The sequence below is a fragment of the Propithecus coquereli genome, unplaced genomic scaffold (assembly GCF_000956105.1).
Source record: "Propithecus coquereli isolate 6110/MARCELLA unplaced genomic scaffold, Pcoq_1.0 Scaffold449, whole genome shotgun sequence".
In the NCBI taxonomy this organism is placed as follows: Eukaryota; Metazoa; Chordata; class Mammalia; order Primates; family Indriidae; genus Propithecus; species Propithecus coquereli.
The window spans coordinates 537,087-563,331 of NW_012150274.1; the positions used below are offsets into that span (position 1 = coordinate 537,087).

A 26,245-nucleotide genomic window follows, 5' to 3' on the forward strand; every position below is an offset into this window, starting at 1 on the left:
AAAAAAGTCACTCCAGAACAAAGAGAATAAGCAACTAAATTGCAGATTCCATCTTGGACAAAACCAGGATATTATATCTGGACCTGGAGTGACAAGTCCACTAGTGGAGAAGTGGTGACCGAAAAGGAAGGAGGTCAAGCCAGGGCAGCGGCGGCTCACTCCATGGCACCCCGGGCAGCCACATGGCAGTACCAAGGACCACGGGGGACAGTGATGCCTGGGGTGGGGGTGGGTTCCTCAGGAGCAGTGAGAGCCTAGGTGTGCTTTTCTGCCCACCGCACAGCCTCAGGAAGGTGAGGGATGCTCTCGGGGGACCCTCAGCCAGATAGGCTGTGGTCTCAGACTCCAGGCAGAGAGGCATACTGGGATGAGGTGACATACCGAAATCAGGGCTTTCGTTTAAAATTCTTCATGCCGGAAGGTGGGAACAATTCTCTCCGTTCACCTTCCCCAGGAAGCCTCTGTCCCTGCTCGGCTCTGTGATGCTGACGTGCTCCGTGCACAAGACGGGAAGGTTCTCCTCTGTAGAAATAAGCCTCGGGAAGAAGGCCACAGCCACCGATGTCGGGCAGCCCTCTGAGACTGCCGGCCCCTGCTGAGTGCCCTCTCGCGGAGCCCATGCCCTGCTGCTTCACTCTTGACTGCAGACGGCGCCAGAGAGCCCTGCTATTTGAGAAAAACCACTGACCTGAACGAGAACCAAAGTAGCAGAGACTGTGCAGACGGGGTGGTGGGCCTCGGAGCAAGGACAGGGCTATGGGGAAGAACCTCTGGAAGACGTACAAAATGATTAGACTCAGAAAAGCTCTTGGGAAGGAAACATTTGGTCACCGATAAGTGATAATTCACTAATGTGCTAGATGACAGAGTTGAAGAAATCTCCCTTAAAGTAGAACAAAAAGCAGAGGTGGAAAATAAGGGAGAGAGATAGGAGAATCAGAGGATCAGCCTAGGAAGAAAGAGAACAGAGAAAATAGGACAGAAGAACTTAGCCCCAAGGAAAAAAATGCAGAAAAATGTCCCTAGGACACTAGTGGCCAAGTGGTAAGGACCCATGGGCGCCCAGCAGGGTTACTAAAGCAGAGCCCCCCCGCAGAGCGCATTGTGGTGAACTCCACCCCTGTGCAAGAAGGGGTCCTAGGTGACTGCAGGAACCCAGCAGGTCACACACAGGACAGGGAACCCGATGACACCAGGCCACAGTCCTGGAAACAGGGCAGCTGGACCCAGTGCTGGGGAGAGTGGCTCCATCCAAGGTACATGACCGTCACGGGGCAGTGGGAGCCACCAGCCTTTCTGTGGACAGTCCCGGGAGTGCACTGGGACAAAGCCCAGGAGGGATAGGTGGGCCAGCCCGGTTAGGAGGCAGCAAAGTTGGGGAAGAAAGGAGGCAAGTATTGAATCCAGGAAACAGTAGCACAAGGGGTGTGAGCAGAGACACTGTGTAGCTCAGTGTGGAACTGTTACTTAGTCATGGGTACAGAGACTGATGCTGGACTTATCTCACATCCTGCTGTGTGACTGCAGGGGAGGGCCGCAGGGCACCTGCGCTGCGGCCATCGTCCACTGCAACAGCAGCAGGTCGCGGCCTGCTCCGCAGTGACCTCTAGGAGACTGGGCACAGTGTTCTCTGACCAAGGCGAGTGTCAGACCACGGGCAAAAAGAGTCGAAGGAGTGGAATGGGCAGAGAACTGTTTTTCTTAAGCTTTTAAAAACATTGCTTTGCATTTTAAAGACTATGTACCTTGTTAAAATAAAAACTAATAAATTCTTGGTACATTCAATATCAAAAATTAATAAAATAGAAAACAATGTAAAAGTTGTAGAGAATTTGTAAAATTAAAAGCTAGTTTAGTAAAGGATTAATAAAATCGATAATCCTCTGGAAAGCTGCATCAGAAAAAGACAAACATAAAGAATATAGTAAGTAAGAGGATATAAATACAGATCTAGTAGATACTAAAATAAGAAAAGTGCCAAGGTTATTTGCGTCATGTACATTTGGAATGTTAGATGGAATGGATGATTTCCTGTTCAACCCAGAGAGAGGGGGAGCCCAGCCAGGCGGACGCAGACGCAGTCGTCACAAAGTTCCTCCACACTGACTGACGTCACTGGGCTCTTTCGCCAGACCTTCATGGAGTTGACAGCTCGTGTCACGTAAACTGTCCCAGAGAATAATGCCACTTAGCTTTTTGTAAGAGGGGATTATTGTCTGACACCAAGAGTAGACTACAAGAAGAGAAAGCTGGCTTTCGTTGTAAGTGTCTTTGGAAATCCCGTGCACAGTATTAGAAAACAAGAATGTAGCCATTGAGCAGTATCTATACAGCCTCCTCCGCAGGTGCAGAAAGAATCGCTTGTGGAAAGTCACTTCCCGCTTGTGATGGCCGTTCTTGGCCTCGTAGTGACTTGATTGGACCCAATAGTTATTGACCCCAGCCTGCTGCAGACACGGTTCCAAGGGAGACCTTTGTGTCCTGACGCGGGTCCTCCGGAGCTGAGCAGGAGGTTTGGAGGAAGAGCCTGAGATACCCTAGAATTAGCTGATGATGGTGTGTCTGCCCGTAGTGCAGCCAGAACTATGAAGTTCTGGGGAATAAGCGCAACAAAAAACATTAAGAAAAATATGTAAATGTAAAAGATGTAAAAAATGTTTAAAAAAATGTAAGAAAAAATCATAAACTTTTCCATAGTATTTGGAAGAAGACTAAACAGTATTCTTAGATGCCAAGAGTCAGTATCATAAAAATTGTGATTTCTCCAGATTGTTCTGTAGATTTGTTACCAGTCCCATAAATACTTTTATTTTCACAGAAATTGACGTGGCAACTGGAGTAAGGGTCAAAAGAACAAGGTTAATGTGTTGTGACATTTTATTTTGATACAAAGATAAATTTACAGGGGTTTGTTCAAGGAACATTCCTGTACACTTTTACCCAGATTTTCCAGCTGTTACATTTTGTCACATTTGCGGTGTGGTCTCTTTGAGCCATGAGGGAATAGTCTGGAGAGAGCAAAGGCATTCTCCTAACACAGCAGAAAGCGGGGAGGTTAGCACTGGCACGGTAGTCCACAGTCCCCTTCAGTTGGTCATTTGTCCCAGTAACGTCCTTTCAGCCAGTCGAGCATCTCATCCTATGTTGTTGTCACGTCTGGTTTCCCAGCCTTTGTCTTTCTTGACCTTGATGTCTTTGAAGATTAAGGTTGGTGAGTTGGTCAAGTGTCCCTTGATGGGGCCGTCTGATGTTTCCTTGTGAGGTGTTCTGAGCGCGTCACCGCGGGGCAAATGTTGGGAAATCCCAGTGTCGTTGACACTAGCTTCGTTCACTGGGTCAGCTGGCATGTGCTGGGTTTCTCCACTTTTAAGGTTACTATTTTTTGCTTTATAGTGAATTAGTAACGTGTGGGGAGAGGCTTTGGACAGTGTAAGTGCCACCTTTCTCATCAGGCTCTCACCTGCTAGTGCTCTCATCCCTGATGGTTTCTAACCTCAGTGATTCTGTGTGTTGGTAGCGAGCGTTCCACTGCGGGAAGAGCACCTTCCCCGCCCCCTTCCTGTATTGGTGTACCTCAGCACGGCCTCGTGGGTTCTTATTTTATTCAGTGGGCTATAGTCCATTTCTTTTATTATTTATCTTGTTACTTAGTAACCCAGATTTCAGCCAGGTTAATTTTGAAGAATAAAAAGATGAGGTACTTGCTGTACAAATACCAAGTTTTGTTTAATTTTACATTAGCTAAAACAGTGAGGTTTTGGCTTGGGGATAGTCATGTGGACCAGAAGAACCCGTAGAACCAAGAAAAGAAATACTTGGTAGGGAACCTGGTCCTTTGAGGTGGCCTCGCAGCGCAGTAGGGACAGGGAGGTCTGGCTGTTGGAACGTCTGCAGGGAGTACACGGCGACCCCACCCCCCGTGAGACATGAGTGAGGATGCGAAACTCAACACCAAGATTTTAGAGTTTTGAGAAGAGAATATAGGAAAATACTTCAATATACTGATGTAGGGATAGATTACTTAAGTTATAAAAAAGCACAAGTAAGACAAAAGATTGTTACATTTAACCATATTAAAATTTAAAACTTTTCTGTGACAAAAAGGACATCATAAACAAAATTAGATGATAAACTATTTCCATGAGAGAGTATTTGCAACAAGTTTAAACTGACAAAGGATTGTCATACAATCCTTTTGAAATCGCAGTACAGAAAGAAATCCTATAAATCAGGAAGAAAACGACGAACCACCCAAAGGTAAGGAAGAACAGGATTTCACAGAAGGAGTCGTCATTGATGGCCAGTAAACTTGAAGGAATACAACACCCGTAATCAGGTACTAGCTATTTCAAAAAGATGGATTTCACACCCACTGAGTCGGCATAAATTAAAATGTAACACTGAGGTGGGGGTAGGGAGTGGCAGTGTCCAGGCCCTGCCACGGACAACAGCATCGTGAGTGTGGCACGGGAGGGGCACGTGGCTCATGGCCCAGCCAGTCCCCTTCTCGGGGTGTACTTGGGCAGCACCCCGTCTGTGCACATGCAAGGAGCACACAAGCTTGCTTATTGCAGAATGTTTCGTCATAGTAAAATGTTGTGAAATACCATGTAGCTGTTAAAATGAATGACAGATTACCCACGTCAGCATAGATCTACTCGGAAACATAATATTGAGTTTTGGGGGGAAAACAGGCTGCAAAAATGGTAAGGCGTAGTTTTGATATCACTGATGTAAGGTAGCAAAGCCAAGACAGTGCTCTTTGTGCATACATTACTGATGGATACAGACCACGTGCGATAAAACACTCCAGCAACAACGGGAGGGTACTTTGCAGCTGTAGGAGAGTGGCTGCTGTTGGAGAGGGAGATGGGCTCCAGCAACATCTGTTGTATTTTATTTCCAAAACAAAACAAGATCTGAAACAGATAAGATATGTTATTGTAATATTTCATAATCAGAATTTTAAAAACGAAACATTTCTTGCCAATATAAATGCACACAGTTACTCAGCTTTTAACAGATTTTTTCTTAGAAATAAAGTTTATTTAAAAATAAGTTATTATTCAGATTCCTTGGTTTTATTTTTTAGTTTTATTTATTTATTTTGAGACAGAGTCTCACTCTGTCGCCCCGAGTAGAGTTCAGTGGCGTCAGCTTAGCTCACTGCAGCCTCAAACTCTTGGGCTCAAGTGATCCTCCTGCCTCAGCCTCCCAGGTAGCTGGGACTACAGATATATGCAACCATGCCCCACTAATTTTTCTGTTTTTTTGTTTTTTGTTTTTTGTTTTTCCAGTAGAGACGGAGTCAGAGTCTCGCTTTTTGCTCAGGCTGGTCTTGAGCTCTTGAGCTCAAGCAGTCCTCCAGCCTTGGCCTCCCAGAGTGTTAGGATTGCAGGCATGAGCCGCCTTGCCCAGCCAGATTCCTTTGTTTTAATATGTATATATTTACAGGCAAAATGAATTTAAGTCACTTCTAATTTAGTCTTGAGCTGTTTCCTGCTGTCGTCAGTTCTTGTGTAAGGGTAGCCCCCTACCCTATACCTGGAGTGCTTAGACCCAGGAGGTGGTGCACTGGTGTATCCTCACTGAGGTTTGGCACCCTGCAAAGCAGTGTAAAATGGAAAATTGTCCCATCCCAGATGCTATTAGTAGTAGCCAGTTGTGCCCCACCTCTTCATGGACGGAGACTTGGACTATGCATAGTCATTTGATTTTTGTGACTAATAACGTGCCTGTATTGTCACCAAGTGGACTTGGATAAGCCTGGCATTTTAAAATATATGCTTTTCCCTTCCCCCTACCCTTTGCAAACAGGGAAATAACCTCATGCAGAGGGTTTCTGATTCCTGAAAAATTTGCTTAAATATCTAGTTACATGCTTCAGGGCTCCTTTATAAACTGTGATTGTTGTTATTCCTTTTTGGAAGCCCAATCTTAAAATCTAAGTAAGCAGTCCCCAACGTATTTGGCACCAGGAACCAGTTTCGTGGCAGACAGTTTTTCCCGGGGATGGGGGGAGGGAGGGCACAGTTGTGGGGGATGGTTCCAAGATGAATCCAGCGCATCTCATTGATTGTGCAGTCAAATGTCTCTGCTGATGATCATCTGTATTTGCAGCCGCTCCCCAGCGCTACACCACTAGCACTTCTGCCTCGGCTCCACCTCAGATTCTCATAAGGAGCAGTTTACAGGAGGGTTCGTGCTCCTGTGAGACTAATGCCGCTGCTGATCTGACAGCAGACGGAGCTCAGGCGGTGATGTGAGGGTGGGGAGCAGCTGTGAACACAGATGAAGCTTCACCCGCTCACCTGCCGCTCACCTCCTGCTGTGCGGCCAGGTTCCTAACAGGCCACCGACTCTTCCTGGTCCTCAGCTCAGGGCTTGGGAACTGCAGATCTCAGTGATTTCTGTCAGGCTTTATGGATGGATGTTCACCATCAAATTCAGACCTTAGAGTTTTCTCCAGGTTTGTTTGTTTTTTTTTTTTGAACACTTTTCCTTTTATATTTAGTGTTACTTGTAATACTTACCGTAATGTTTAAACTTGTTAATGTCGTTACATTAAGTATCACCACTATCTTTATATAAAATATCTTTTGGTTCAGAATTTTATATCACTGTACACACATAGTACTCCTATGAAGCAGGATATCATCGTAATCAGTTGTAATTTCTTTCTGTCTGTTAGACATATGCTTAAAGGAGGTGACATCGATGGCCGACAGTCTGTACAACATCCGGCTCCTGAGAGAATTCTCCAACGAGTATCTTAATAAATGTTTTTATCTCACCTTGGAAGACATGCTGTATGCTCCCTTAGTGTTGAAGGTAATAGTGAATTACTAAACACACAGTTTTAAAACTGCGTGAATAAGCTACTTACAGGTCCTTGTTCTTTTTGTTTTTGTTTTTTCTTTTAGCCAAATGTTATGGTTTTTATTGCTGAGCTCTTCTGGTGGTTCGAGAATGTCAAACCAGACTTCGTTCAGCCCAGGGATGTTCAGGAGCTCAAAGATGGTGAGTGACAGACTCTCCGTGAATCGATGGCAGTTTCCTTGACAGAGTCCCATACAGTGTTCAGAGAGCATTCTTAGTTAGCGCCTCATTTTTGTACAGTGATGGTTTTTATATTTAAATAGTTTCTTTTAGAAATACAGAGACCTGTGTCATTGCCTTAGTGTCTTGTTTGCTGCTTTTCCATTATGGTCCACGTCAGAGTCACTCAGCTCCTTCAAACCGTGCATCCCCCCAATCCCATAGAGTCAAAATCCAAGGGACGAGCCTCAGTAATTTGAGAAAAGCTTTCCAGGTGGTTCTGATGAACTTCTGGGTCAGGAAGCACTGCTCTACCCTATTCCATGATGGCTGCTCTCACCTTCCGGAATTCTTACTTTCCCTTTAAAACAAGGCAAAAAAAAAGTCTGTTTACTGCAGAGTGAAATAATCTGCCAGCCTTGACAATCTAGAAAACTTTAAGGAGATAATATAGGAGAATGTCTTCATGACCTTGGGTTAGGAAATGATTTCTTATAAAAATATAAAAGTATTAGCCACAAAGGAAAAGATTGAAAATTCAGGCACATTAAAATTAAGACCTTCTTTTCATTGAAAGATGATAAATAGAGTTAAAAAAAATCCCAGCTAGCCATAGAGGGGGAAAAGATACATGTGATGTACATAACAGGTAAATAACTAGTATCCAGAATATATAAAGAGCTCATTCGTATCAATAAGAAGAAAGAAAAACCAGTAGGAAAATGAGGAAAATAACAGGTGCTCTATGAAAGTGGGACCCCGGATACCCAATAAACTTATGGAAAGGTGCTCAGCCTCCACAATCGGGGTTTGCCAGTTAAAACAAAGTGATATGCACACGGCTCCCACCTCACGGTGGTTCAGGTTAAGATTTTTTGACTTTATGATGGTATAACAGTGATGTGCAATCAGTACCACATAACCATTCTTGTTCACTTCAGTTCAGTGTTCCATGAATTATATGAGATATTTAATACCATCATACAATAGGCTTTGTGTTAGATGTAGGAATGTAAGTGTTCTGAGCACATTTAAGGTAGGCTAGGTTAAGCTGTGATGTTTGGTAGGTTAGGTGTGTTAAATGCATTTTTGGCCTATGATATTTTTAACTAACAATGGTTTATCAGGAGCTAACTTGGGTAGACAAGCATCTGTATATGTTATACTCACACACACACACCCGCCAGGTCGGCAGAGCAGAAGCAGTGCCAGGTGTTGAGGAAAGTGTCCAGGGAGGCAACTTTCACCGCTGCTGGCAAGAGTGTGAATTGGGGCAGCCTCTTTGGAAAACGTTTGACGTTGCCTGGTGGTGCGGTTTGTCTGCCTTTGGCTTAGCAAACCCATCCTGTCGTGGACACCCCGGGAGATGGGGGGCTTGTGTGCCAGGAGTCAGGGAGGGAGTGCTCAGAGCAGCTGAGCTCCTAGAGGGTGGCAAGAAAGAAGCCCCGAGTGTGCATCTGCAGTCGGGCAGATAAACAGTGCTGTTATCGTGCGGTGGGGTGCTGCACAGCACTGGAAACGTCTGCCCTGCAGCTACCAGGGCAAACCTCAGTAATAAAGGCACCAAATATCACACAAGGTGACTTGCTTTATAGAAAGCTGAAAAGCAGACAGAACTCCAATGTATTTCTGAGGGGGAGAGATACATGTGTGTGTGTGTATGTGAGTGTGTAGAAGGCATGATCAGTGGTGGGAGGAGGTTCTTTGGGGGCACGTAGGGGTTACTGGTGGGCTGGTGATTTTCCCTTCTGGACCCGAATGGTAGTTAGGTGGATTTTGCTTTATAATTATTCGTTAAGCTCTGTGTATGTTTTTCTGCAATTTCTTGGTGTATGTATAGTTTACAATAAGAAGGAATAAAGACAAAGTTTAGAAGACTGCTGGATTAGCTTTTGCTGTTTGAATGTTCTTAAATCACCTCAATTCCTCATGGATGGCCTAGAAGTAATTCATCCCTGGACTGACTTTCTTTCCCAACTCTTCTTCCCTGGACACCTGTTCCATCTTCTAGACAGAAACACTGTAGTCCCTCTTAAACCTGCCTCCGTTCCAATTCAGGTTAGCACTAAGTGCAGGCTGTGCCAGCTACTGGTTTAGAGTGCTTTCTGTTCTTCCTGCTCTTTGCTAGAATATGCTCTCCCCGCTGTGCGCCTTCACCCTGCAGCAGCTCTGCCCACGCTGGCTCCTCCTGATTCCGCTGCATGGCCTTTCTCCGCCGTTGTCAGGACACTCGCAGCTCAGGGACCTGTGCGGGTTCCTGTTGCTTAAGAGGTGATTGAGTCTGCTCTGCTTGGTGGGAGAGGCCTGTTGCGATCGGGCTGCCTGTGAGTGCCGGCTCGCATGCGCTCCTTCCCACTCACTGTCCTGCCTCGGGTCTCACTGCTGCTCCTGAGAGCCTCTCATCTCCTCCCTTACGTTAATTCATTCAGCAACAACTGGGAGCGAGGCACTGGGGCTGGCTGGCCTCTAAGTACTGATGTGAAACTCAGCTGGGTTAACTCAACCCCAGGACGGTTTGGCATGTGCTGTGACCAGCCGGGGCCAAGGTGCTATGGACTGGGAGGAGGAGTTGGCTCCAAAGGAAGAGTGTTATTTTCAGGCACAGTGGGGAGGGGGACTTGGAGACAGCGGGACGGCAGAGGGAACTGCGTGTGTGGAGCTGCCAGAGCCAGAGAGGTCTCAGTGGTGGCCCCTTCTCTTGCCCACTGGTACCTGGGAACAAGGAGTCAGAAGTGCCAGGGAGCAGCTGTAGCTTACAGTCCACTCTGGGATGTGACACGGCCAGTGAGTCCTGTGGGTGTTCCCCCTCCCCTCTGCACGTCCTGGGCTATAGGTGTGTCCCTGGACTGGCACAGTGTTACATGGGACCCTGTGCAGTGGGTCCTGCTCTGTCAGCCATGGGGCAGTGGTGCCGGCTGAAGTCCTGTGGCCCGGAAGGCAAGCGCTAGGACACAGAGCATGGTCTGCTCTTGTCAGAACGAATTGCTGGCCCTTCCCGGCTGCTGTCGGGTGGTTGTTGGTCTTCTCGAGGGCCGATATGGTGTTAGAGCTTGGCTTTAGTCTCTAGCAGCCTTGGCACGTGGGAGTCCTGCCCTTTGTCTCTGTCCCTGCCTCCGTCCCCTGGCCCTTTGCACGTGTGCGCCTCATCCCATCACGAGAGTGGCTAACGGCAGAGTCTGCGGTCTGAACAGATCCACCCGTTAACCGGGTGTGGGCTTCATCCTTTGCCATCCCCTGCTGGTGCTACAATGCTGGCTCACGGGAGTCTGGTCCGTGTGCTCCTACAGCTGGTGTCCCTGGGCCTCTGCAGGCTCAGTCTCATGGTGCCATGTCCGTCTTGTGGGTGGCTTGACCTTATGCCCTGGAGTGAGCGGCTGGCAGGACTCGACCCTGATGGGCAGTTCTGGGCACGTGGTATGGGTGTCCCGTGACCAAAGCACCTGGTCTCTGCCCGTGCCCAGTGCACACCAGGGCCTGCTGTTTAAAGGTGTGTGATTCTCTGTGGCTTCAGAGTCCCAGGATCCAGACTTGCCGTAGACTCCACGTGACGTTATACCTGTAATACCCCTGGGTCTGCTGAACTGTGTGGCCCGGAGGGCAGGGCTGCTCACGCTGAAGGCGGCACCTGCCGAGGTGCACTTTGCTTCTCGGGGTCCCAGCTGAAGCCTTCCAGGCCACTTGGGCCAGAGCAGTGTTCCCAGGTACCCTGCGCTACCTCCACATCCCAGAGGCATTGCAGCTGCTGTTTCCTCCTTGTCAGTGAGAGCTGTAGGATGGAATAATGACTGGAGGTGTCCTGGGAATGTGGCTGGTGGTCCCTCTGGGACTGGGGAGTCATCTCCATGTGCTCTCACAGTAGTGTTGCTGGTCTCAAGAGACTGGGCAGGCACTGTTGGGAGGAAAATCGGATAAGGATTCCAGGAGAAAAGACAGTTCTGTGTGTGCAAGGGCACAGAAGGGGCTTGCTAGAGTCGGGGGCTCAGTCTCCTGACTTCACCAGGGAGGAGGCTTCTGTGGGAGGGTGAGCAGGTTTCCTCAGGAAAGACGAGTAGGCTCGTGGGGCGGGGGCAGCAGGGGCCTGCGTTTATGCCTCTCTGCTGTTTGACGCCTCTTCCAGGAGTTTCCACTCTCAGATAAGCTGCTTTCCAAACATGTTGGATAGCAGAGGGCTTTAGTTTAAAATACCTTTTTATGCCACTAGGGTATAATTTGGTTCCCTCTAGCGTGGAATCCTGAATCCCTGTGGGACAGCTGCCCGTCGCGCCGGGTCATCGTTCTTGGTTGCTTCTCATGAGACGGGTTGAGCAGTGCCCTTGCTGCCATGTGGCCGTTTTGTCCCTGGGGACGCCATGCTCTTTCCAATTTTCCCTGACTCCCCTGGCCCCATGGCTGCCCCTCCAGCCCTGCAAATCATTACAGTAATCACAGCCACCCTGGCCTCTCACCTGGGAAGCCGCCTCCCGTCCTCGTGTTGGATCGGTGATTACTGCCCCCACACCCGTTGCTCAGGCAGCCCTGGAGCTCAGAAGAGGCAGCCAGGGGGCTGCCCATGCTGCTGCTGCCCCCTGACCACGTGCTCCTGAGCCTCTGCAGGCTCCGTGTGTTTGGGGTGCCCCCACTCCTCTGAGTCCTCGCCTGTCCTCCGCTGTCTGGCGGTTCCCGTGGTTCCCCTTGCTTATTAGGAAGGCCCTTCCCGTGAAAACGCGTGCACTGTGAGCCTGGGCTTGTGCTGGGTCTTGTGTCTCAGGAGTGCTCCCAGATCAGCACGGTCTCCCTTGCTCAGCACCCTGGTCCCAGCCCTCAGAGTCCAGGGCCGCATACCCTCCCCTGGCTCTGCCGGACCTGCTGGCTGCACCCTGCAGCTCCCTGGAGGGGTTTGCTTTTCCTCCCAGGCATGGGTTTTGCTGGATGTCACCCTGGTGGTAGGCCCAGTGGCTGGGAGGGAAGATTAAAATTGTATGTATGTAAGGTGTACAGCGTAATGTTTTGATATTCATGCACACATACCACAGTCAAGCTAATTAGTATCTCTTCACAGTGACCTCTGTGTGTGTGCGTGCATGTGCGTGCTGAGAACACTTATGATCTCTGTCAGCAAATGTCAAGTATATAATACAGTGTCATTAACTATAGTCCCCCTGCTGTCCTTCAGGTCCCAAGAACCTGGTCTTATAACTGAAACTTTGTACTCTCTGACTAGCATCTCCCTGTCTCCCACCCTCCAGCCCTGGCAGCCGCCTTCTGTTCTCTGCTTCTCTAAGCGCTGCTTTTTAAGAGTCCACATATATAAATGTGATCAAGCAGTGTTTTTCTTTCTGTGTCTGGCTTACTTGACATAATGTCCTCCAAGTCCATCCGTGTTGCCAAAAATGACAGGTTTTTCTCCTTTTTTAAGGTTGAATAATACTCCATTTTGCGTGTGTGTGCATCACAGTTTCTTTATCCGGCCGTCATCAACACACAGGTTGATTCTGTACCGTGGCTGTTGTGGCTGGTGCTGCAGTAAGCATGGGAGCGTGGCTACTCTTAGACTGCTTCTGTTGCCTTTGGGCGTGTACCTGGAAGAGGGGTTGCTGGATCATCTGGTAGTTCCATTTTTAATTTTTTGAGGAACCTCCATACTGTTTTCTATAGTGGCTCTACAAATTTGCATTCCCACCAACAGTGTACAAGGGTTCCCTTTTTTCCCACATCCTCACCAACACTCATCTCTTGTCTTCTTGATAGTGGCCACCCCGACAGGTGAGGGGATACTGTGGTTTTGTTTTGCATTTCACTGATGATCAGTGATGTTGAGCAACTTTTCATATACCTGTTGGCCATTTGTATGTCCTCCTTGGAACAATATTTAGTTCACACCATAGACTACCTTTAAATCAGGTTATTTGTATTTTTGCTGTTGAGTTGTTTGAGTTGCTTATATATTTTAGATATTAACCCTTTATCAGCTATATGGTTTGCAAATATTTTCTCCCAATCTGCTGCCTTTTCATTTTGTTGATTGTTTGCTTTGCATAACATTTTTAGTTTGAGGTAGTCCCATTTGTATATTTTTGCTTTTGTTCCCTGTGCTTTGGTGTAATATCCAAAAAAATCATTGCTGAGGCCAGTAAGGAACCTGCTCCCTGTGTTTTCTTCTGAGAGTTTTATGGTTTCAGGTCTTACGTTAAAGTTTTTACTTCATCCTTTTTGAGTTCATTTTTGTGTACCATGTGAAATAAGTGTCCAATTTCATTCTTCTGCATGTGGATATACGGTTTTCCCAGTATTTATTGAAGAGACCGTCCTTTCCCCATTGTGTGTTCTTGGTACCTTTTTGAAATCAGTTGGCTGTAAATGTGTGGATTTGATTCTGGGCTCTCTGTTCTGTTGTCCATTGGTCTGTGTCTGTTTTTATGCCAGTGTCGTACTGTTGTGATCACTATAACTTTGTAGTATGATTTGAAATTAGGAAGTGTTGATGCCTTCAGCTTTGTTCTTCTTTCTCAAGATTGCTTTGGCTATGTGAGGTCTTTAGTGGTTCCATATGGATTTTAGTGTTTCTATTTCTGTGGAAAGTGCCATTGGAATTTTGATAGGGATTGCACTGAATCCACAGATCACATTCAGTAGTGTGGACATTTTAACAGTATTAATTCTTTCAACCCATGAACACGGGATATCTTTATAGTTATTGTGTTTTCTTTAGTTTCTTTCATCATTGTTTTTATAGTTTTTACCTCCTTGGTTGAATTTATTCCTAAGCATTTTGTTCTTTTTGATGCTATCATAAATGGGATTGTTTTCTTGATTTCTTTTTCATGTATTTCCTTGTTAGTATATAGAAATGATACTGATTTTTGTATGTTGATTTTGCAGGCTGCAATTTTACTGAATTCATTTATCCTAATAGTTATTTTATGGCTCTTTTGGGTTTTCTACATGTAGCATTATGTCTTACGTAAACAGAGACATTTTTATTTCTTCTTTCCAGTGTGGATGCCTTTTAAAATTTTTCTTGCCTAATTACTCTGACTAGAACTTCCAGTACTATGTTGAATAAAAGATGTTAGAGTGAGCACCCTTATCTTGTTCCAGACCTTAGAGGAAAAGCTTTCAGTTTTTTCCCATTGATTAAAATGTTCACTGTGGGCTTTTCATAAACGGTCATTATTGTGTTGAAGTAAGTTCTTCTATACCTATTCTGTGTAGATTTTTTTGTCTTTTATCATGAGTGGATGTTGTCTTTGTCAAATGCCTTTTCTGCATGCTATTGTGGTTTTTATCTTTTACTCTGTTAATGTGGTGTTTCATACTGATTTGCATGTGTTGAACCAACCTTGCATCCCAGGGTGAATCCCATGTGGTTGTGGTCGTGGTCGTAATGTATAATCTCTTGGAGGTGCTGTTGAATTTGGTTTGCTGTATTTTATTGAGTATTTTTGCATCTATGTTCATTAGAGATAATGGCCTGTAGTTTTCTTTTCTTGTGGTGTCTTTGTCTGGCTTTGGTCTCAGGGTGATGCTGGCCTCATAAAATGTGTTTTAAAGTATCCTCTCTTCGTCTACTTTTTGGAAGAAGGATTGTCATCAGTTCTTTAAATGTTTGGTAGAATTCACCCATGGAGCCACCTGGTCCTGCGTTGCTATGTGTTGAGGTCTCTGATTCCTGCTTCTGTCTTTTTATTTACTGTTGGTCTGCTCAGGCTCTCTGTTTCTTCTTCAGTCATTCTTGGTAGGTTTCCTGTTTCTGGAAATTTGTCCACAACTTTGTTATTCAGTCTAGCGGCTAAGTGTTCACAATGGTCCCTTGTGACCCTTTTATTTCTGAGATGTCTGTTATAATGTCTCCTCTTTCATTTCTGATTTTACTTACTGGAGTCTTCTCTCTCTTTTTTGGTCGAGCTAAGGGGGTTGTGATTTTTATTTCTTCACAAAACTAACTCTTAGTTTTGTTGATTTGTTTTCTGTTTTTCTATTTGCTATTTGATCTATTTCTACTCTGATCTTTATTATTTCTTTCCTTCTGCTTTGAGCTTCGTTTGTTCTTCCTCTCCTGGCTCCTTGAGGTGTAGAGTTAGGTGTTTGTTTCAAGGTCTTTTTTCTTTGTTAGTGTAGGTGTTCGTCGCCACAGCCATCCTCCTTAGTGCTACTGTAGCTGCATCACATAAGTTTTGGTGTGTTGTGTTTTCATTTTCATTTGTCTTGAGAGATTTTAAAATTTCCTTTTGATTTCTTTTTTGACATAATAGTTTAAGAATGTGTAGTTTAGTTTCCACATATTTGTGAGTTTTCCTGTTTTCTTGCAGTTAGTGATTTCTAGTTTCATTCCATTGTGTTTGGAAAAGATACTTCACATGATTTTGGTCTTCTTAAATTGTTAAAGACTTGTTTTGTAGCCTAGCATAGACTCTCCTGGAGAATGGGCTGTGTGTGCTTGAGAAGAAGGTGTGTTCTGCTGTCGGGTGGAAAGTCTGTATGTGTCTGCTCGGTGCATTTGGTCTATAGTGTTCGAGTCTGCTGTCTGTGTAGACTTTCTGTCTGCATGTTCTACCCATTGTTGAAAGTGGGGCACTGAAGTCTCCTACTGTTGTTATATTTCTATTTCTTCTCTCAGATCTGTCCATATTGCTTTATATACTTATTAGGTCTGATGTTGGGTACATATACATTTATAATTGTCATATCTTCCTGTTGAGTTGACCCTTTTATCATTACATAAAGACCTTTTTTTTTCTCTAGAGACAGTTTTTGACTTAAAATCTGTTTTTTCTAAGTACAGTCACTCCTGCTCTCTCGTGGTCACCCTTTGCCTACAATATCGTTGTTCATCCCTTCACTTTCAGCCTGTGTGTGTGCCGGTCAGTCTGGAGTGAATTTCTTGTAGGCAGTGTATTGTTGGAGCTGGGTTTTTCGATCCATTCAGCCACTGTAGTTTTTGATTGCTGAGTTTAATCCATTTACATTTAAAGTATTACATTTATTGATAGGGAAGGATTTACTATTACCATTTTGTTAACTGTTTTCTCTTTCTTTTTTTTTTAACTGATGGAGTAAAACAGCATATCTTGTAGTTCTTTGCGTTCCTCTTTCTCTCCTGCTGTCTTCATTTGTGTTTTTTTGGTTTTGGTTTTGTGTTGATGATCTTTGTTTCCTTTCTGTTTTTCTTTGTGTAAATTTTATAGGTATTTCTCTTTGTGGTTACCTGGGGCTTACATAAGATCTCTTGTAACCGTCTGTTTTAAGCTGACAATAACTTACCTTCACTTTTGTATAAGAACTCTCAGCTTTTCCCTTCCACATTGTGTATTATTGATGTCACCATAACTATTCATATTATGTAATCATTAACATAATTTAGGGTTATTTTAAATATTTTTGTCTTTTAACTTTTATAATTAACAGCAATTTATCCACTGCTGTTATAGTAATACAGTATTTGGGTTTTGTTTTATGTATTTACCTTTATCAGTGAGTTTCATACTTTGTTTGCTGTTTAGTGTTTCTCGTTTCAACTTGAAGAACTCCCTTTAGCATTTCCTGTAAGGCAGGTCTAGTGGTTGGTGAACTCCCTCAGCTTTTGTCTGGCTAAGCTTGATTTTCCCTTCATTTCTGAAGTATAGCTTTGCTGGGTGTAGTGTTCTTGACTGGTTTTTTCCCCCCTCTCAGCACCTTGAGTATATTATTCCATTCCCTTCTGGCCTGCCGGTTTCTGCTGAGAAATGTACTGGTAGTCTAATGGGGGTTCCCATGTATGTGATGAGTCGCTTCGCTCTTGCTGGTTTCAAAATTCTTTGTCTTTGACTTTTGACAACTTGATTATACTGCATCATGTGGGGGTGGAGGCACCTGTCATCTAGAGAGAAGCCTCAGTGTCATCCCCAAGCATGGGGCCAACAGGGGTGTTGGCTTTTAATAGGGAGGGGCTCCCTCTACTGTAGGTTCAGAGTTCCAGGGAATCCAGGAATTGGAGGTTTTCAAGGCCTAGAAGTCCATATCCCATGTGTCACAGTCTCATTCTTCCCATCCAAGGCCTGACCTTGGGATGGCAGCCTCCCTGGGAGCCATTCATTCTTGGTCTACCCCCTCCCCCTGCTGCAAGAGAGCACAGCTTGGTGCCCTTGGCTTTTGTTCCTGGCATGTGGTCACCTGTTGCTGTCTCTCAGCCTTTCCTTACCTCTTTCCTAGAGCTTTAGCAAAGCTCAGTGTAGCTGTCCACCCCATTCTTCTTACATTTGTCTCCTCTGTGTTTACAACACATCAGGTAGGATATTCCCTACCAGTGGGGACCAGTGGGTCCTTGTTACTGGTTGGGCAGGGGGCACCTGGCCCCAAGGCCCCATCTCTTGCTTTCTTGAGCTGTTCCTGGCACCACCTGCCGCAGGTCAGTTGCCTGGGAAGCAGCTTTGAAGACAGAGTCAGTGCTCCGGTCTGATCCTGAGGGAAGTGGACCAGCAGGTGTGGGCCCTGGGGAAGTGGAGCGCAAGCCGCCAAGCACCTCCCTGACCCCACAGGTTCAGGGGCTGTAGTGACCTGACAGAGCAGCCACCTCCATGCTAGTCCCCGACGAGGACCTTTCTGACTCTGCTGAGGCAGTGGGCCTTCTTTGAGGGGGCTGGGCGGTGCGGCAGCTCATCCAGCACCAGGCTTGGTGGTGGGTGGCGTGTGGGTTTGGAGCGGCCCACTGGTGGGGAGCTTCAAGGTAGGCGCTGGGTGCTGGTGACCAAGACAGAGCCCATCAGCTGGTTCACGTTTCCTGTCATTCTACTGTGTTGTGTCTTTTAGTTTTGGTATTTATTGCGGCACAATATTTATAGTACTTGTTATTACAGAATACATTTGTTAAACTTGAAACCAGTTTTTTTTGGAGAAGTTTTGTTTCAAATAAAAGTTGAATTACTTCAATGGTTATGAAAGCTGCAGGGCTTTTTCTGTGCTTCTTGCAAGTGTTGTAAGTAACTGTAAATAACATTTTTGTAAAATTGCTATTTCTGTAGCTAAAACAGTGTTACATCAAAAAAGCAGCCGGCCTCCTGTACCTATCTCCAATGCGACCAAACGCAGTTTCCTAGGCAGCCCTGCTGCGGGGAGCCCAGCCGACCTGCAGCCCCCTGCGCAGCAGGTGGAAGGCTGTCACAGATACTCCCTGCACCCGGAAGAGCCGGAGTACCTGTAAGTCTGTCTTTCCGCTTTAAGAATTGGTTCACCGCCATGTCCCTTTTTGTGTTAGTCTAAAAATCTTAATTGATGTTACCTTTTTTTTTTAGTGGGTAATACAAAAAGTACAAAAGAGTAGCTTGTGAAAGGTTGTCTTCCTGCCCTGGCCACTCGGTCCCCTCCCCAAAGGCCAGGAATGATCCTGGCCTCTTACGTCCGCTAGCTCCAAATTCTTTAAAGGCCATGCATCCAATCCTAACATCGTTTATAGAAAAGGTGTTTCTCTATTCTCTTTCCCACCGTGTAGCGCACTTTTTAAAAAGTCATCTAAAGATTAGAAAAGTTGAATTGATAGTTTAAATTTGCTTTTTATAGTCTAGTAGCGTATAAAGAGTGAAATGCTCTTGCGTTTCAGGTAATGTGAATCCTTTGCTCACAGTGATGGCCAATGAAGGACATCAGTTTACTTCATTAACTTCAGGGAACATTTTGGTTCTGGTAAAAAAGCATGTATTAATATAGTTGTTCAAAGACTGGTGTAAAAATAGAGTTGCTTAAAAAGTGTTTTTGAAAACGAGTCTTCATCGTCAAGACCTAATTTGGATAACCGTATCTGGGGTGGATTGACTGCTCTCACAATTTAGGGGGAGGATAAAGGAACCTTCACTTGGAGTAGGTGTGAGCTTCGTTTCATGTTTGTGCAGCAAGAGGGCCGGAGGCTTGTTGCAGCCTGGAGCCAGTTAACATACCCAACCTGCATGGGCAGAAGATATTTTTAAAATGGAAAAACATTTTTAAAATGTGGCGATTGAGTTGGGATTTAAGATTAAAACGGTATTCGTAAGTGACTTTATATGACTACTTCACTGAGATAGCGTGGTTTAAAATGAGCTCACTTGTTCAGGTGGTTTGCTAGGAGGTCAGACCGGCAGTGTGCTGAAGGATCAGCCGTGGGGCTCAGAGCGAGGAGGACGGGGTGATTGAGAAGCCCTAGATCTGGGTCTGGAGCAGTAGCACCGGCAGTGCTGTTTCCTGAGGGGCTGGGATTTTGAGAGGGGGCGCAGGCCCACGTGGAGGGTGTTGCTGAGGTAGGGGTTTAGACATGTTCTGTACGTGGGGGCTTTGAGATGGGGTGTCCCCAGACACAGAGCAGTGGTGGAGGGCTTTGTCTTTACAGGCCAGAGCTGTGTGCTCACCTGCAGGGCCGGTGTGGCGCTCAGCATCCTCTCTCCAGCCTTCGCTTTCCACTGTGGAGTCTGGCATGTGCACTGCATGTGTGTGCACAGGAAGCTGATTTTTAAGCAAAATGAGTAATACACCCATACTGTTCTGTGACCTGCTGTTTCTGCCTGACAGTATGTGGTGGGAATTCTCCCATTCAATGAGTACCTCCTGCAGTCTGAGCAACTGTGCAGTCCTCCACAGGTGGGGTGTCATCATGGGATCAGCTGTTTGCACCAGTGTCTGGGTTGCAGGGTTCATACTGCTTGTCTGCACGCGCAGCCCCAAGTGGTGACCACCTGCTTCTTCTGGGCTTTCTGTGCCCTTGGCCCTCTTTCCTTGCAGCCCCCCTCCCCGCCCCCCGCCAGGCCTAGGTGAGGTAGCAGCAGCCCAGGGTGGCAGCCATCCCACCTTTGTGAATTATCCCTTTGCTAGATTCGCCCCAAAGTGAAACCACCACAGTAGCCTCCCTGTGGTGAGTGTGTGCTTCTGGAGAGCTGGTACCAGCAGGTGGCAGGGGCCGCTGGGTGCTGGTCCACAGGCGTCACTTTGCTGAAACTACACCGGGCTGTGCACTGGTAGCACCTTTTCCACACACACCGTTCTTCTCCAGGAATGAATATCTTCACAGCCGCAGCTCAGTGTGTACCTCTGACCATTCTTAACCTGTAATCCAAGAGGTAGAAAAGGTGTGAATGCTTTAGAGTTTTTCATCAATGTTGCCATATTGTCCTCTAAAAATGCACGTTTTCACACTCCGACCAGTGCTGTGGGACATTCCTGTTTCTCTGTGAAGGGCTCACATTCACGTTACTCTTCAGGATTTTCAAAGCAGCAGTCAACAAGTGGGGTCATCACCATGGTCTGTTTTATCTCAGAAGTTCTCTTTTTTAAATTGAACCAGTAACATGCATTTTTGAAAATCGTATTTTTTGTTTTTGTTTTTTTGTTTTTTTTTTTCTGAGATAGAGTCTCACTTTGTTGCCTGGGCTAGAGTGAGTGCCATGGCGTCATCCTAGCTCACAGCAACTTCACACTCCTGGGCTCAAGCAATCCTTCTGCCTCAGCCTCCCGAGTAGCTGGGACTACAGGCATGCGCCACCATGCCCAGCTAATTTTTTCTATATATTTTTAGTTGTCCAGTTAATTTCTTTCTATTTTTAGTAGAGACGGAGTCTCGCTCTTGCTCAGGCTGGTTTCGAACTCCTGAACTCAAACAATCTGCCCGCCTCGGCCTCCCAGAGTGCTAGGATTACAGGCGTGAACCACCGCGCCCGGCCAAGAAAATCATATTTTTTGAATGATCATTTTTTCTATTTATATTTTGGCTTATCTCAAAAGCTAACCTTAATTGCATACTTGAATTTTGCTGTTAAAATTTGAAACTGGTTGTATTACAGATTACAGCCAGGAGTCAGTATGTCCTCTGTCTGCAGTTTTTGGATAGTCATCCCAAGTTTGAAGTTCTTGGTACTCCTTGGTTTGTTTTTATAGTAATTTTCCCCAAAGAATCTGAGTTTCTCACAGCGTGGTGCGAATTCGTGATGGTCTCTGTAGTTTCTTTTGCATTTGCTTTTGGACTTGCAGCTTGATAAGTCAGCAATTTTCCCTTGAATTCTTTTCCATGTAGTGGGAAAGGCACTGCCGCCTTCAGCCCGCCCCACCCCTTGCTGCCGCTGAGACAGAGACAGCAAAAGACGGTGCAGGGCGAGGACACCCCTGGTAAGAAGGCTGTTTCCTCTTTATCATCCCTTTTCCTCAATTTCTTCTTATTGGTCAGTAAAATAAAACTCAAAATCAATCTTATTTTGATGTGATAATTTATTTAAAAAGACTATAGAGGAATAAATTTTAATTTGTATTGATGTTCCTTAGAATTTATAAGCTTATAGTGAACATATCATTAAAAACCAACAAATTATATGTAATATACACAAAATTGCTGTTCAGATAAGCCAAGAACTTGTATATATTGAAGTTCATTTATAGTTCTGGTTAGTTGATTATCATGTTTTGGACTGATCACTGGTGAATCACACATTAATTACTGAAACTATTGAAAGGTGTGTTGCTTTGGTTATCTGCTTTCCTTGGAGTACTTTTGGTATATTGAATCATAATTCATTTCCTAGAGAAATCGTTATTATACTGAAACAATTTCAGATAGCATAAAATTGGTTATTTAATACTGAATATACTTACTATTTCCTCCAACTGCAGATCAGCGACATCGATCTAATTCTCTAACCCGAGTTGATGGGCAGCCTCGAGGTGCAGCAGTAGCGTGGCCAGAAAAAAAAAACAGGTGACTCTCCATGTTTCAAAGACTTTTCTGTTTGGATGTTCATTGGACTAAACAGCAGTTCTCAAGATGAAGTCCAGGGATCCCTCAGGACTGCTGAGGCCTTTTTAGGGCGTACACAGGTCAAACTTACTTTCATAACAACGCTAGGATGTTACGTGCCTTTTTCCATTCTTGTGCTCTCATGAGCGTACCCTGGAATTTTTCAGAAGCTACGTGACGTGGTATCATAGCAAATAGAATCAGATAGGAGGATCCAGCCAGATATCAGAGAGTCGTAAAAGTGTAAAATAGTGCCACTCTTTACGCCATAGACTTTTTTGTTTTAGAAAATATAGTCATTTTTCATGTAATGGGCTTACTGCTATAATTTTTAATCAGTGTGTAAAAATGCCCGAGCTTTAATTTCTAGTGTGACAAATAGAGGTTAATACTGATGAACATAACAGACAAAAGCTCTTTGGGGTCCTCAGTAATTTTTAAGGGTGTCAAGGGGTTCTGGGACTACAGTGTTTTAGAATCACTCAACTAAAATTATCTCTGATTTTCTTTCTTCCTGGGAGGTAGTTTTCAGTCTGCGTGTGAGATTTGCGTTCTCTTTGTGTAGCCAGTGTCCTCCTCACGCGGTCTGTGCGGAGTCAGGCTCTGGTGTATGTGGTGGCATCCAGTGGATTTCTTTCCCATGTTCTAGGCCTGTGTCCCAGCCAACACCCTTTGCTCTCCATCATGCTGCGAGTTGCGATGTGGATCATGGCTCTGGCGACAGCGTCAGCTTGGCCCGCTCCATCAGCAAAGACAGTTTGGCATCCAATATAGTTAATCTGACCCCACAGAACCAGCCGCACCCCACAGCTGTCAAGGCCAATGGGAAGAGCCTCCTAAACAACGTCAATATTGAGGATGAGGAGGAAGAACTTGTGGCCATCATTAGAACAGACGCGGCTCCCCACCGTGGTGACCTGGAGGTCCTCAGGGCCTCACCTCGGGCCTCAGGCCTGACATTGAGTGCCAGGTCTCCCCAGGGGCAGGCGGACCCCGCAGAGAGTAAGCCTGACAGTTTTTTCTTAGAGCCCTTGATGCCCGCGGTGCTTAAGCCAGCAAAAGAGAAGCAGATTATCACTAAGGAGGATGAACGTGGGGAAGGGAGACCAAGGAACCTCACGTCTAGGAGGGCCAACGAGGGCCACCAGCCTCTGGTACGAAAGAAGGTGACCAGCAGTCGTGACTTGAATAGGACTTTTACCCCAATCCCCTGTTCAGAATTTCCCACAACCATTGACCCTGCAGAGACAGGACCACAGTTAGCAGAAGCTGCAGGAGAAGCACATGGCGGGCCTCTGTCGATGGGTGGATTCGATCTGTTACCTCAGGGACAGGCTGCCGACGGCTTCTTCCTGCACGTCGGCAGGGCTGAGGAAGACGCAGAGGGAAGATTATACATTAGCTGTGCAAAAAGCCCCAGCTCGCACGATTCAGAGCCATGGGCTATTCTGAGGCAGGATTCTGACTCTGACGTTGTAGATATAGAAGAAGCTGAGCACGATTTTATTGGCGAAGACCATCCTGTGATCATCACCAAGTACGTTGGTGAGGAAGAGTCAGCCAAGCTGCAGGAAGATATGAAGGTGAAGGAGCACGAAGACAAGGATGATGCCAGTGGCCGCTCGAGCCCGTGTCTGAGCACAACCTCTCAGATCAGCAGCGTCTCCATGGCGAGCGGAAGCGTTAAGATGACCAGCTTCGCGGAGAGGAAGCTCCAGAGACTGAACAGCTGCGAGACCAAGTCCAGCACCAGCAGCTCCCAGAAGACCACTCCAGACGCGTCAGAAAGCTGCCCGGCCCCTCTGACGACATGGAGACAGAAGAGGGAGCAGAGCCCGGGCAGGCACAGCAAAGACCCCGCCAGCCTCCTGGCGTCCGAGCTAGTGCAGCTCCACATGCAGCTGGAGGAGAAACGCAGGGCCATCGAGGCCCAGAAGAAGAAGATGGAGGCTCTGTCCGCGCGGCAGCGCCTGAAGCTGGGCAAGGCAGCGTTCCTGCACGTGGTGCGGAAGGGGAAGACCGACATCCTCTCCCAGCCACTTCAGCCAGAATATTCCCAGCACAATGGGGAGGACTTTGATGATGGTGTTTCTAAAACTGAAGAGTTTCTCGTGAAGGAGCAACAGAGAGAAGATCTCAGTGAGGCCCCAGATGGGGACAGAGAAAGCCTGGCCTTCGTTCAGCAGCATAAACCGAAAGACCCTGCCGTGCTGCACGACATCGAGAAAAACAAAGTCATTTCTGCTGCTCTCCTGGAAGACAACGTTGGTGAGGTCGTGGATATGAACGAGTGTGACCTTTCCATCGAGAAACTCAATGAAACCATTAGTACTCTGCAGCAAGCTATATTAAAGATTTCTCAGCAGCAAGAGCAGCTTCTTATGAAATCTCCTACAATACCAACTCCAAGTTCTAAAAATAACTCACAGGACCAGAAAGCAAAGGCATCGTTCCACTTTGTGGAGCCGCTTTCCCCAACTGCAGTAACAGGCCACCGCAAGCCCCCTCGTCTTGGTCAGGGTCGGAATTCCCGCTCCGGAAGGCCGGCTGAGCTGAAGGTCCCGAAGGACAGGCAGCAGGGCTCCTCCCGGAGCAAGACCCCGACACCCAGCGTAGAGACGCTCCCGCATTTGAGACCCTTCCCCCCAAGTAACCGCCCTCGGACGCCCTCTGACCCCAGCTCGGAAGCTGCTGCAGAGCCTGGCGGTGATGCGCACGGGAAGTGTCTTTTTGACAGTTACAGGCTGCATGACGAAAGCAACCAGCGGATGCTGGTCCTGTCCTCTTGCAGAGACACAAACACCACGTCGGAGCAGATGGGCCTCAGAGAGGTTCCGGACGCTAGTGGGGAGGCAGGGCCCGGAGCCTCGGACATCTCAGGAGAAGAGAGTGTCCCCGTGGAGGAGCCCCTGCGCAGCAAGGCCAGCCTCATCGAAGTCGACCTCTCGGGACTGAAAGCCCCGGACGAGGATGGGGAGGCCGTGAGTGTCGACATCTCGGCAGATCTCGTCGGCGAAGGCGACCTGAAGCCGGGGGTCGGCTTCTTCTTCAAGGTAAACGGACCGGTTGCATTTGCTTCCAGCAGTCTCGAGGTGTTGCCACTTCCCCTTAGCTGTGAGAGGGTGACAAGCGCTTGGGTTAGCGCAGGGGCCAGGCTGGGAAGGGATGTGGCTTTGCCGCCACACGAGGCTGTCCTGAGGGGTTGGCCTGACAGCGCCGCGGGCAGTGCGTAGGCCGTGAGTGTGGCCACGTGTTGATAGAACTTCCCTGCGGACCCTGAAATTGGAAGTCTATGTAATTTTCATGTATCTCAAGATATTTTTCAACTGTTTAAAAATGTAAAAAAAATGTATAGCTGGAAGAGTCTGCAGAAACTGGTGGCCGGCTGGTTTGGCCTCTGGGCTAAAGTTTGCCATCCCCTGATACAGAGACCCTGGACACACAAAGGAGCTTTAAAAACATGTTTTTCTTTTTTTGTTTTGTATCCATGTGTTTCTTGCAGTTTTTTTCTTTGAGATGAAGAGAAACATAAATTGTGAGAACTTATTTTCTGTTTTAATAGTACATACAGCTGGGTGCCTCACAATGACATCTGGTCACTGACACCGGTCCCATAAGATCGTCACATCGTATTTTTACTGCACCTTTTGTACGTTTAGACGCACAAACGCTCACCGCTGTGTCGTGGTTGCCTGTGGCGTCCAGCACAGCCACAGGTGGTGCGGGGGCAGCCCACGCACGGTCGGCCACACGAGGCGTCCTGGTGCGCAGCAGCGTGTGCAACTCGTTTGTCAAGTGCACACGTGATGTTTGCGGGACAGCCCACTGCCTCCCGTTGTCCAGTTACCCGTGGCTGTGCGCTGTTCCTTCAGGCAGTTAGAACATGGATGGTGTAGTACAAGACCGTCAGGTTCATCTCATCAAAAGATGGTTTATTTGGTATTTGTACTTTTAAAATGTAAAGAAGTTAGTAACCAACTTGAGTATTAGGTCGTATTTTGCAAATACATATGTAGTTTTTAAGGCAAACTGAACTCGGTATGAGGCATTTAGAAAGTTGGCTGACTTCAAATGCGTTTTAACTGCCATGGTTTCTTTTCCATTCGTATTTTAGAGTCTGTGAAAATGCACCTATTCATCAGTTTAAAAAAAGAGTAAAAAATCTTTGGACTGTACACATCAAGCTTTTCTAAATGTCTATTAAAGTCTGCTGCAGGGTTGAAATAAGGCTGTGTCGGACTTGGTAAGGGTGTTTCCTGTCACGCTGCACGTGATGTCTGTTTTGTAGGATGAACAGAAAGCAGAAGATGAACTCGCCAAGAAGCGGGCAGCCTTCCTCCTCAAGCAGCAGCGCAAGGCCGAAGAGGCTCGTGTGCGGAAGCAGCAGCTGGAAGCGGAAGTTGAGCTCAAGCGAGACGAGGCCCGGTAACCTGCCCTGCTCTGTGTTCAGGAGGGGCGTGGGCTGCGTGGAAGGCAGACTGGGCAGGGCAGCGGCAGGCCTGGAGG

At 46.6% G+C, this 26,245-nt stretch overlaps 1 protein-coding gene across 3 annotated transcripts in view; it reads left to right on the forward strand.

The window, feature by feature from the left end:
* Window positions 1-26,245, forward strand: part of CAMSAP1 (calmodulin regulated spectrin-associated protein 1) — a 74,460-nt gene that overhangs the window by 39,080 nt on the left and 9,135 nt on the right. For all 3 annotated transcript variants that reach the window (XM_012654822.1, XM_012654824.1, XM_012654823.1), the window contains 7 exons: window positions 6,692-6,831; window positions 6,924-7,020; window positions 18,015-18,189; window positions 21,026-21,117; window positions 21,616-21,700; window positions 22,389-24,792; window positions 26,028-26,164. In XM_012654822.1, coding sequence (XP_012510276.1) covers window positions 6,692-6,831; window positions 6,924-7,020; window positions 18,015-18,189; window positions 21,026-21,117; window positions 21,616-21,700; window positions 22,389-24,792; window positions 26,028-26,164 — 3,130 coding nt within the window. The remainder of the gene's footprint in view (window positions 1-6,691; window positions 6,832-6,923; window positions 7,021-18,014; window positions 18,190-21,025; window positions 21,118-21,615; window positions 21,701-22,388; window positions 24,793-26,027; window positions 26,165-26,245) is intronic.